Source organism: Tripterygium wilfordii, chromosome 10 (assembly GCF_013401445.1).
Source record: "Tripterygium wilfordii isolate XIE 37 chromosome 10, ASM1340144v1, whole genome shotgun sequence".
NCBI classification, from domain to species: Eukaryota; Viridiplantae; Streptophyta; class Magnoliopsida; order Celastrales; family Celastraceae; genus Tripterygium; species Tripterygium wilfordii.
Window position 1 is genome coordinate 6166196 of NC_052241.1, and position 12755 is coordinate 6178950.

General features: G+C 37.5%; 1 protein-coding gene across 1 annotated transcript; it reads left to right on the top strand.

Annotated features, from left to right (window-relative positions):
- The first annotated feature begins 9564 nt into the window (after positions 1 to 9564).
- Positions 9565 to 10744, top strand: LOC120007472. Its single transcript, XM_038857719.1, has 2 exons — positions 9565 to 10104; positions 10413 to 10744. Exons 1-2 carry the CDS (start codon positions 9618 to 9620, stop codon positions 10454 to 10456), a joined length of 531 nt encoding a protein of 176 aa, XP_038713647.1. The 5' UTR covers positions 9565 to 9617; the 3' UTR covers positions 10457 to 10744.
- The last annotated feature ends 2011 nt before the right edge of the window (positions 10745 to 12755 follow it).

Genomic DNA, 12755 nt, shown 5'->3' on the forward strand with positions numbered 1-12755 from the left:
ATATCATCAATCATTTCCTGCTTTGATACAAAGATCGGTTGTCGAAATCCAATGGTCGTATCATATGCTGGTGGATACCCTAAGCAGCAACACAGATCTGTTGTTGTGAAGTGAACAGTCAAACCAGCTATAACAACCTGGTAAACAGGTTGATTCCCAGTCCGTTCACTTCGTGGTAGCTCGATGAGAGTGTGATAGAAAGAACGAATGATTTGAGGATACACTAGTAAATTATCTTCTGGATCTGGATCTACGAGGAACAACAAGGAATGCTCCCTCAGGTAGTGCATCGCCCATCTGTTGATGACGTCTCGCTGTATCTTTTCATCAATTCTACACTCAGGAATGATTTCAGCTTCATTGAATAATGCAAACCTGGACTGGGATTCTGATAAGATAGTGTGTGGGCGTCTCGGCATATTTTCTGATCTTTTCTAGAGAGAGGAAAAAAAAAACACACTCCAAGAAAAAAAAAATTGATTTGAGAATAATAAAGAAAAAGTACTACAAGTATGGAAGAAATTTGGGGTACCTGTCACATCACCAGTCTATTTACCATCACGCTCCGCTGTTCAGTTCAATGCTCGATGAAGACCAAAATACTTTTGTTTTCAAATAAATAATAATAATATATAAAAAAAAATAAATAAAAACAAAAATAAGACAGAAATATGGGTTGCCTCCCATAAGCGCTGTATTTATCGTCTGGGCAAGACGAAGTGTTCCCAACACTCAATTACCTGGGTCTTGGAGAGTAATGCTGGACACTGTTGTGTCATAATTAACTTCCAAATAAGGTTTTAGGCGATGACCGTTAACCTTGAATTCATTTCCCGTCTCCAAGTTTTTAATGTCAACAGCTCCATGGGGATATGCTCGAACAACTTGAAATGGGCCATACCATCTTGAACGTAACTTCCCTGGAAAAAGTTTTAGACGAGAGTTAAACAAAAGTACCTTTTGACCAGGAAAAAATTCTTTCATTGTGATGCGCTGATCATGATATCTTTTTGTCTTTTCCTTATAAATCCTCGCATTTTCGTATGCCTCGTCACGTAGCTCGGCAAGTTCATTGAGCTGCAGTTTCCTCTTCTCACCAGCTGCATCGTAATCAAAATTCAACCTTTTTATCGCCCAGAATGCCTTATGCTCAAGCTCTACAGGAAGATGACAAGCCTTGCCGAAAATCAAACGATACGGAGACATGCCAATTGGAGTTTTATATGCAGTGCGATATGCCCAAAGAGCATCATTCAATTTTATACTCCAATCAGTTCTTTTGATATTCACAGTCTTCTCCAAAATTCGTTTAATTTCTCGGTTAGAAATCTCTGCTTGTCCACTGGTTTGAGGATGATAAGTAGTGGCAATCTTATGCGTGATATTGTACTTGGCAAGAAGTGTAGACACACTCCTGTTCAGAAAATGCTTCCCTTCATCACTGATTATAGCACGAGGAGTGCCATATCTTGGAAATATTACACTTTGAAGTAACCGGATTACCACCTCACTTTTGTTGGTTGGGCTTGCAACAGCTTCAACCCACTTGGACACGTAATCTACTGCCACTAGTATATATTCATTCCCGTGAGACTTGGGAAATGGCCCCATGAAATCTATTCCCCAAACATCAAAGATTTCAACCACCAAAATATTGTTGAGTGGAATTTCATTCCTGCGAGAAATGTTGCCAAGTTTCTGACAATTTTCACAGGTAGAGCAGAAACTGTGGACATCCTTGTGAAGAGTTGGCCAATAGAACCCTGATTGTAAAATCTTTGCAGAAGTTCTCTGGGTACCAAAGTGACCACCACAAGCGAATGTATGACAGAATTGTAGAATACTCTGTTGTTCTTGTTGTGGCACACACCTTCGAATGATTTGATCAGCACAATGCTTGTATAAATAAGGCTCATCCCAAAAATAATGCTTGGCTGTGGAGAAAAATTTCTTCCGTTGTTGGTGAGTCCAGTTTTTGGGAATAACACCTTTTGCAAGGTAATTGGCAATATCAGCATACCAAGGTGTCTCAATTTGTACGGAGAAAAGTTGTTCATCAGGAAAAGTTTCATTCAATGGAAGCTCCGTCTTCTCACCATCGTTTGTTTGAACAATACGAGAAAGATGATCTGCCACAACATTTTCTGCTCCTTTTTTATCTCTTATCTCCAAATCAAATTCTTGGAGCAATAACACCCAGCGAATCAATCTCGGCTTTGAATCTTTTTTAGACAACAAATATTTGAGGGCCGCATGATCGCTATAGACAATCACCTTAGATCCAATCAGGTATGATCGGAATTTTTCCAATGCAAAAACTACAGCCAACAATTCTTTTTCTGTTGTTGAGTAATTAAGTTGGGCATCATTGAGAGTACGACTTGCATAGTAAATGACATGTGGTAGCTTGTCAACTCTTTGCCCCAAAACCGTTCCAATTGCATAGTCACTGGCATCACACATGAGCTCAAATGGTAAACTCCAATCTGGTGCCATCATGATAGGTGCAGATGTAAGTAATTGCTTCAATTTGCGGAATGCTTGCAAACACTCATCATCAAAGTGGAAAGTGGCATCCTTGGATAGCAAATTGCACAATGGCCTGGAAATCTTCGAAAAGTCTTTGATGAAACGACGATAGAACCCTGCATGTCCGAGAAAAGATCGCACACCTCGTACAGAATTCGGAGGTGGCAATCTAGAAATAACTTCGATTTTTGCTTTGTCAACGGCAATCCCTTTCTCGGAAATAAGATGACCAAGAACAATACCTTCGTGAACCATAAAATGGCATTTCTCCCAATTAAGCACCAAATTAGTCTTCTGGCATCTCTCCAGAACCAAGGCAAGATTGCACAAGCAAGTATCAAAAGATGATCCGAACACGGAGAAATCATCCATAAATACTTCAATAATGTGGCCCACCATGTCAGAAAATATACTTGTCATGCACCGTTGAAAAGTAGCTGGTGCATTGCAAAGCCCAAATGGCATTCTTCTATATGCAAATGTCCCAAAAGGACATGTGAAAGTTGTTTTCTCTTGATCCTCTGGTGCGATCACAATTTGATTATAGCCAGAGTAGTCATCAAGAAAACAATAATGGGAATGGCCCGCCAGTCTTTCTAGCACCTGATCTAGAAAAGGTAAGGGAAAGTGATCCTTTCTTGTGGCAGAATTCAGCTTTCGATAATCAATACAAACACGCCACCCTGTCTGTTTTCTTGTTGGGATGAGCTCATTGTTCTCATTAGTAATTACCGTGATTCCAGATTTCTTGGGAACCACTTGAACAGGACTGACCCATTGGCTATCAGAAATAGGATAGATGACTCCTACATCCAACAACTTCAATATTTCAGATCGAACTACCTCCTTCATCGATGGATTGAGACGTCTTTGTGCTTCACGTGAGGATTTTGAATCTTCTTCCAGTAAAATTCGGTGCATACACATAGTGGGACTTATGCCTTTGATGTCAGCAATGGACCACCCAATGACACTTTTGTATTGTCGTAGCACCCTCAAGAGACTTTCTTCCTGGGGCTCAGTAAGGTTAGCAGCGACAATGACAGGTAATGCCTCTTTAGCACCAAGATAAGCATATTTCAAATGATCTGGAAGTTGCTTCAACTCTAGCTTTGGTGGAGATTCAATAGAACGAACCACTTTCGGAAGTGAAGGACCGAGAGCTTCAAATGTGCGAATCCACCTCTGATTCAGTGGTTGTTGTGCCTGAAAATATGCACAAAATTCTGTAACTTCACCATCGTCTTCAACTTGCAGTTCAGGAAACGCAAGACAAGTTGCCAAATGGTCAATAGATTGATGCTCCAAAAATGAATCATAAATTAAGCCATCAACAGCTTCAATGCTAAAACACTCCCCTGTATCAGAAGGGTGTCTAGTAGCTTCAAATAGATTAAATTCCACCGTTTGTCCTTGTACAGTCATGGACAAGCAACCCTTTTGTACATCCACAATAGTTCCTGCAGTGGCTAAGAAAGGCCTCCCCAGAATAATTGGTATGTTTCTGTCTTCCTCCATATCAACCCTTTTATTGACCGATCTGCCAATTGCAAAGTGATTGAAGTTGGTTGTAATTCCTTTTCGAGACCAAGTTGCACAAAAACTGAATATGGCATCAGATTGATGCTAGCACCCAGGTCTAGAAAAGCTTTCTCGAAAGAGACTTGCCCAACAGTACAAGGGATAGTGAAACTTCCCGGATCCTTTAGCTTTGGTGGTAGCTTCTTGTTTAGAACGGCACTGCATTGTTCAGACAACATAATCTTCTCATATGGTGCCAGTTTCTTCTTTCTGGTGCAGACATCTTTGAGAAATTTTGCATATGGAGGAATTTGTTGAATCGCGTCAAGAAGCGGAATGTTGATCTCAACTTTTCTGAATATATCCATCATTCGCCGCATCTGGTCAGTCTTCTTCTCATTCACCAACCGGCTAGGAAAAGGCACATGAGACTCATTCATTTTATGCTTTGATAAGTCAGTTGGCTTGGGCTGAATTTCATCATTAGGCTTTTTGGCCTTTTCACCATCGTTTTCTAAAAATCCCACAGTTGTTCCGCGTCTGGTGGTAATAGCATTGATTTGTTCCTTGCCTTTTGGATTGACTTCTGGTTGACTCGGCAATCTGCCCAGCTCCCTTTCACTTAGTTGCTCAGCAATTTGACCAACTTGAACTTCTAGTTTTTGAATAGATCTATGTATGTTGCTGAATTGTTGGTCGTACCTATTGTTTTGCTCCGTCGTTTTCTGAATAAAATTGTTGGTGTTGAGAGCTAGAAGAGCCATTTGCTCCTCCAAAGAAAGCTTCTTTGGTTCAGTAGGGACTTGTTGTGTCATCTTCTGATTGTATTGCTTACTCTGGCCTTGTCCTCCCCAACTGAAATTTGGGTGATTTCTCCATCCTGGATTGTATGTATTTGAAAATGGATTGTTGTTGGGATGGAAGCCACCTTGTCCCACATAATTGGTATGTTCTTGTTCAGAGTTAGAAGACATAGGACATGTTTCTGTGGTGTGGTTAGATTGAGAACAAATGGCACACATCTCAACTTGGGTTGCTTGTTGGGAAGATGAAATTGCTTTCATTAACATGTCAATCTTCTTCTCCATGGCTTGCAACTGAGGTTGGTTTTCTACTCTGGTGTGGACTTCATATACACCTTTTGGAAGCTTTACCCCTTGTTTTACTCTAGATGAAAATTGTTGAGAATTTTCACTTAAAGTTTCAAATAAGTCAAAAGCTTCTTCACTGCTTTTCTCCATTAATATGCCTCCACAAGCTGAGTCTACGATGCTTGTGTTTGTTGCGTCGAGTCCTTCATAAAAAGCTTGAACTTGATCATCTTGTGACAAGTTGTGGTGTGGACATTTTAGCAGTAGCTGTTTAAAGTTATCCCAAGCTTCATAAAATAAGTCCCCATCTTTTTGCTGCCATGTTTGAATTTCCCTTCTTAATTGCTTCGTCTTCTGGGCTGGGAAAAATTTCTTCAAGAATTTTGTTGCCATTTGCTCCCATGTAGTGATCGATCCTGGGGTCAAAGAGTTGAACCACAGTTTCGCATTGTCTTTGAGAGAAAATGGAAACAACATGAGTCGTACTTCTTCTGACGTCAAGCCCTGAACAGATTGTGTCTTACAGAGTTCAAAGAATTCTCTTATGTGTAGGTAAGGGTCATCAAATGTTGTGCCTCGGAAATGTGGGACTGCATTGAGTAGAACTGGAGAGAATGTGGCATTGCCTTGGACATTGGGTTGATGCTATGCTGGATGGCTGCTCCATATTCTGAGGTATGAATGAATTCTTCATTGGCCTCCGAGCAGGTTCATTGATTGGTGGATTTGCAATTCCAACAATAGCATTCTCAGGATTCTCTTCTGTCATTTTTCCTCTTACTTCTCTTCTCAGTTGTGCAAGAGTTCGTTCAATCTCTGAATTGAATTTAAGAAGATTTGGATTTTGAGATCGACGTCCTTGCATAAAAGAAAATGTCAACAATAATAATCCTTCTTCTTTTTTTTTTTTTTTTTTTTAACAAAATTAAAAGAGTGAATATGCACAAAATAAGAAATTAATATAAAAAACAATAAAATGGGGCATAAAGGCCAACCATAAGTATTAACAGAAATAAAAAGTTATATTAGGCGGCTCAGCCGACCACATAAGCATATATATATATAAAGGTGGGGCAGTGTAAAGCCAACCACAAATATAAATAATACTGTAAATGAAATAAATAAATAAACGTTACTGTTAGTGGCAGAAATTTAAATGTTAGTAAGTTAGTAAGTGTTAGTGACAGTTATTATAAACAGATATAGGCGGTAGCAGTAGAACCAGCCAATAATATATAATTAGATGGGGCGGTTAAGCCATCCATAAAAAAAAAAAAAAAAAAAAAAAAAAAAAAAAAAAAAAAAACTGAAAAACCTTCTATTAAGGAGGTGTAGGATACTAATATTATAATATATATATATATATATATATATATATATATATATATATATATATACAAGAGTTAGATAACAATATATTAAATCAGTCCCCGGCAACGGCGCCAAAAACTTGATGTGGAGTTTAGTACCCGCTAAAAGTATAACGATTTTAAACCCAAATTATACTCGCAAGTGCACGAATCAATTGTAGTATAGAAGTGGCAAATACGAGTGTCGTACCCACAGGGACTGAATATTAAATATATGCAATTCCAACTCTTTGTAATTATCAATGGAACAAAATAAATAAGGATTAACACAAATAAACAAACACTAGGGATCCGATTTCACCAACTCTATTGTATTTAAATTATTTAGCCGACAATTATCATTTCATTCATGCATGTCAAAGATCAAGTCCCCTAATTTATGTAATAGTCATGGGCATTTGACTTACCACGCCTATTCCCAATTGCAACCATCCATGGGCATTTGGATTGGCTAGGACAATCAAGAATGCATTAGGATTTATGGTAACTTATGTAGCGATCACAAAGATCCTAGCATATGACATTTATGTCTAGGTAACTCCGGTATTAATTGCAAGAAGCTGGTCTCAAATTGGACATGGGCATTTGCCTCAATTTGCATCATGGTAATCAAACCTAGATGGTAGCTAAGCATCAAGATTTAATTATCAATAAAGAATAGCTAATTAACACTTGACATAGCATAAATAAACTAATAATTAATCAAACCAAATTTATTTAGATACAATAGAGTGGATCCGTCATCACCCTAGTAAGAGGATTAGTTCCTCATACTAGATTTACACAACCAACAATTGATCTCATAAAATTCTAGAAAGAATATGTGAGAAAATTGTTGTAAAAGAGAAAATAAAACTCAAGAACTCACTCCTTGGTTTTTGTCCTCCTCTTGCCTCTTTCTCCCCTCCTTTAATGTTGTCTTGTATTCCTTCCTCTCCTTTTTTTCCCCTCTCCCTCCTTTCTCTAGCTCTCTATTTATAGGAAATTAGGAGCTATCCATCCATTGAGAATTTTCAAACCAAAAATGTTGAATGGCCAAATATGTCAAAGGAAGGGATGTCACCACCATTGAAAAATAGTGTTGCACATGACCAATTTGTACTATAAAAATGATGGTGATGCAGGGAATGATGTCAAGAGAGATATACATATATGTGTATATATGTATAGGTGGAAATGGTAATGGTTTTGACAAATCATGTGGTGGGCTTTCAAATGATAATCAAAGAAATGGGTCAAGATGGTAGTGGACACAAGCAAATGGGCTCTTCACGAAATGTGCCAGCAAATGTTGAACATGGGTTGGTATGAATTGGGCCTGAAAATATAAAAACAAATATAAAGTGAGTGAGAATGATATTTGCATTTTAATGGTGTAATACTCACTTTAAGCCTTAATTATCTAACAAATGCCTTAATAATTCATTATTAAAAGTGTACATTTTTGGCACTTATCATGTTTTACAAAATGTTTTATGTTCGAAGCTGTAACACCTCGAACTTCGAACTTGGTGTAACATGTTGATAATAGCATGTGTTTCATAATGCCGCGCAAAACGCGAGTGTGCCACTAGTTCAGAATAACAACCATGGCAGTGAGAGGCATCGTTAACCAAATCACCGATTCTCATAGTGGCTTCGCCGACATTCCCAATCTTGGCAAATTGAAAGGATATCTCCTTCGCCATATGCTTTCTGCCTTTCTAGGTCTACATCTTCGTCTTGAAGAAGTGTCAACTGGATTGGTTATATGGGCTTGAGATCATATCTTTCTCAGGCTTTACAATTGGGCTTATTTCTCTTTACTTATTAGTTGTTTTAATTATATGGCCCATAGCCTTTGGACCCATGTATTTTAATAGTTATTGTTTTCAAATGTATTATTTTATTCTAGCTGTCCCATCTTGTGTCCGTTGGGCTCAGCTCCTTTTATTGAGACTTGTAGTCTGTTGTACATCACTTTTGAATATATGAATTACAAAGACTTTCATCTATCTCTCCTACAGTCTCCTTCTTCCTCACCTCCTTCTTCCTCAACTCATCTTTTTTGATTAAAGCATTTACACTTTGAATTTATATCATGGTATCGGAGCTTGATCCGTCAAGCACAGGGGCAACAGCTTCAGGCGTTGCTCAAACAACTTCAGGAATCCGCACTGAGGTTTCATAAATACCAGCATTGTCAACTGGTATTATTTCTTCAACTACAGGGATCAACAATTTCTCCATGGCAAGTCCATCACTTTCGCCCTATATCCCTGCAATAAGTCAAACAGACTTGTTAAGAGCAGCTAATGCTTCAACTATTAACACTGGAACTCAAGGCAACTTGGTTTCAGGATGCAATTACACAACATCCACCTTACCACCTTTCACCATGTCACAACCTATTTTACCTACACCTCCAACTTAGCCAAACATTTCATCACATCCAAATTTACATAATTTACTTTCATCAGCACCAGTGAACCATTACAGTCATAACCTGTTTCAAAACCCTTATGCTTGTTTGCCTAATGATTTTTCTGTTCATAAACTCATCTCACTGGAGCTGACTGGAAGCAATTACCACCTATGGACCTCAAATTTTTTAAATGCTTTCGAGGCTAGGAGTAAGGTTGGGATGGTGGATGGTACTCTTCCTATACCAGCTGAATATGATCCTAATTTTCCACTATGGAAGCAATGCAATGGGCTCATCAAGACATGGATCACAAACTCTGTTGCACCTAATATTCAATAAAGTATTTCAGGTTGGAAAACAACAGCAGCAGAGGTCTGGACAGATTTGAAGAACAGGTATTCTGTGACAAATCTCATGAGAGTTTTTGAAATATCTAAAGAAATCTCAAGTATAAAGCAACTCTCTATGTCAGTCAATGACTATTATAGCAAATTGAAGAGTTTATGGGATGAAATGCAAGAATATGAAGGCTTGACACATTGCAAATGTGGCAACTGCAAGTGTGAAGTTCTTAAACCAGTTCTCATCAAGAAGAATCAAGAAAAGGTCATGCAGTTTTTAATGGGCTTGAATGAGAGCTGTGGAATTATCAGTCAGATCATCCTCAAAGAGCCCTTCCCAGACATTACACAAGCATTTAACATGGCTTCTCAAGAAGAAACTAAACAAAAGATGATTGAGAAGGCTCCTGTTGTTACTCAAGAAGCACTCATTATGGCAGTAAACAAGTTCAATGGCTCAAACAACAATGGAAGCTCAAATAACGGAGGTTCAAAGCCTTTTTACAAGAACAATCAGAACAAAAGAGAAGCACAAGGGACTAGCAAGTTTCAGCAAGGCAACAAAGATTCACAGTTTTGCAACTACTGCAAACTCACCAACCACACAATAGACAAGTGTTTCAAACTGAATGGCTTCCCCAATCAGCCCACAAAGAAGCCAAGGTACAATAACCAAAATCACAACTTTACAAAGCCATCAGTCAATCAGGTTGGAAAAGATAATGGACAGAAAATGACAATGGAATTCATAGAAGATCAGTACCATCAAATTATCAACCTACTACAAAACAAAGGTACACATTCAGATGAGTCTACTGTCAAACAATCTCAGGCAGCTTCTGTCTCAGGTAACTTTACATGTTATGCACATAAGTTTCTTAACAAATGGCTCATTGACAGTGGAGCATCAGATCACATTGTTTGCCATGCATCATTGTTCATATCATGTCATCCTGTTAAACATCAATTTGTGCACTTGCCAAATGGACAAAAACATGTTATTTCTCACATAGGATTAGTAAAATTATCAGATAGAATAATTCTTAAACAAGTCCTATGTGTTCCCTCATTTAGTTTTAATCTAATTTCAGTTAGTAGGCTAACTGAAGATGATCAATATTCTGTGATTTTCACAAAAGGAAAATGTGAAATGCAGGACATAGCCACTTTGGAGAAGATTGGCTTGGGAATGAGGCATAGAGACTTGTATCTACTCAGCAAAGATGTTTTTGAGCAACTAGGACATAATTCTTCCATTAATTCTGTTGTAAAATCATGTGTTTGGCACAAAAGATTAGGACATCCATCTAAGAATATCCATAATTTGATATGTAATGTGCCAAACACCACTAATGATGATTGTAAACATTGTATTTTGGGGAAAATGAAGAGAAAGACTTTTGCTACTAGTGACACAGTTTCTGATAAACCTTTTGATTTAATACATGTTGATATATGGGGTCCACATTCTACAATTTCAGTAGATGGTTTCAAATACTTCTTAACTATAGTAGATGATTATTCAAGGATGACTTGGGTATATCTTCTGAACAATAAAGGCCAAACCAGAGAGTATCTTAAAGGATTTATAACATTTATAAAGGTACATTTTAACACAGTCATTAAGACTATTAGATCAGACAATGGACTGGTATTTAATATGTCAGATTTCTATCTTAGCCAAGGCATTCAACTTCAAAGAAGTTGCCCCTACACTCCACAGCAAAATGGGGTAGTGGAGAGAAAACATCAACACATTCTTAATACAGCTAGGACTTTAAAACTTCATAGTAACATTCCTGACATTTTTTGGTCATTCTGCATTCATACAGCAGTTTTTCTTATAAATAGACTTCCTAGTAGAATTCTAGACAATAAATGTCCTTATGAAATTCTATACAACAAACCAGTTGATTACACACAACTTAGAACTTTTGGTTGTTATTGCTTAGCTAAGGATAATAGACCTCTAAGTTCAAAATTTCACCCTAAAGCAAAAGCTTGTGTTTTCCTAGGATATCCTATGGGGATGAAAGGATATAAAATGTTAGACCTGGATAGTCAAGACATTTTTATTTCAAGGGATGTTAAATTTTATGAAGATGAATTTCCTTATCACACACCAATTTCTTCAACTCAAGTTAAAGGAGATTTAACAGCACATAAAAATCAAGACACAGAAAGTGTTAAACCTAGTAGGACAACAAGAATGCCATCGTATTTGACAGATTATGAATGTAACACTATTGCATTACATTCTCATACATCTCATGATCATTTCATTGCATCTATTTCTATGCACAGAGAACCTAAAAGCTATACTGAAGCCATCAAACATAAGCATTGGTGTGATGCCATGGACCTAGAAATAAAAGCCTTAAAAGCAAACAATACTTGGGAATTGGTTCCCCTTCCCTTAGGGAGAAAAGCCATAGGTTCAAAATGGATATTTAAAATTAAATACAATGCTGATGGTAGCTTAGAAAGATATAAAGCTAGGTTAGTAGCTCAAGGTTTTAGCCAAAGTGAGGGTTTTGACTACAATGAGACTTTTGCTCCAGTAGTCAAGATTACCACTGTTAGGCTTTTCTTAGCTTTAGTTAGCATGCATAACTGGTTTACACAACATCTAGATGTCCATAATGCTTTTCTTAATGGAGATTTGGAAGAAGAGGTTTATATGAAAATCCCTCAAGGTTATGAAAAACATAAATCTAAGTTAGTTTGTAAACTAAACAAGTCTATATATGGTCTAAAACAGGCTTCTAGACAATGGAATACAAAATGTAAGAAAACACTTTTACAATTTGGTTTCAAACAAAGTAAGGCAGACTACTCCTTGTTTTACTATTACAGTGGATCAAGTGTAGTTTTGTTATTACTCTATGTAGATGACATGGCTCTAGGAAGCAATGATATTGATCTCATACAGAAAATTAAAATTTACTGAGGGAATTGTTTCAAAATAAAAGACCTAGGACCTCTTAAATACTTTCTAGGTTTGGAAATACAAAATACTAAAACTGGTCTTGTTTTAAGTCAAAAGAAATATACTACAGATTTAATTCAAGATACAGGTCATTCACATGCTAAAATCAGCAACACTCCTATGGATACTAACAACAAATTGGCCAAGGATAAAGGTATCCCTCTAGAGGATCATCTTCAGTATAGAAGGTTAATAGGCAGACTCATGTACCTCACCTTGACTAGACCTGACATTAGCTACACTGTTAATTCACTCAGTCAATTTATGCAAGCCCCAACAGACACTCATTTACATGCAGCATATAGAGTCATCAAATATCTTAAAGGTTCAGATAATAAAGGGCTTTTCTATCCTAGCACTAACCCTATGCACATAGAAGCTTTCTGTGATGCGGATTGGGCTGCTTGTACAGATACAAGAAGGTCTATTACAGGTTTTTGCATAAAGCTAGGCCAATCTTTGGTTTCCTGGAAGTCCAAGAAGCAGATAACTGTCTCAAGATCGTCAGCC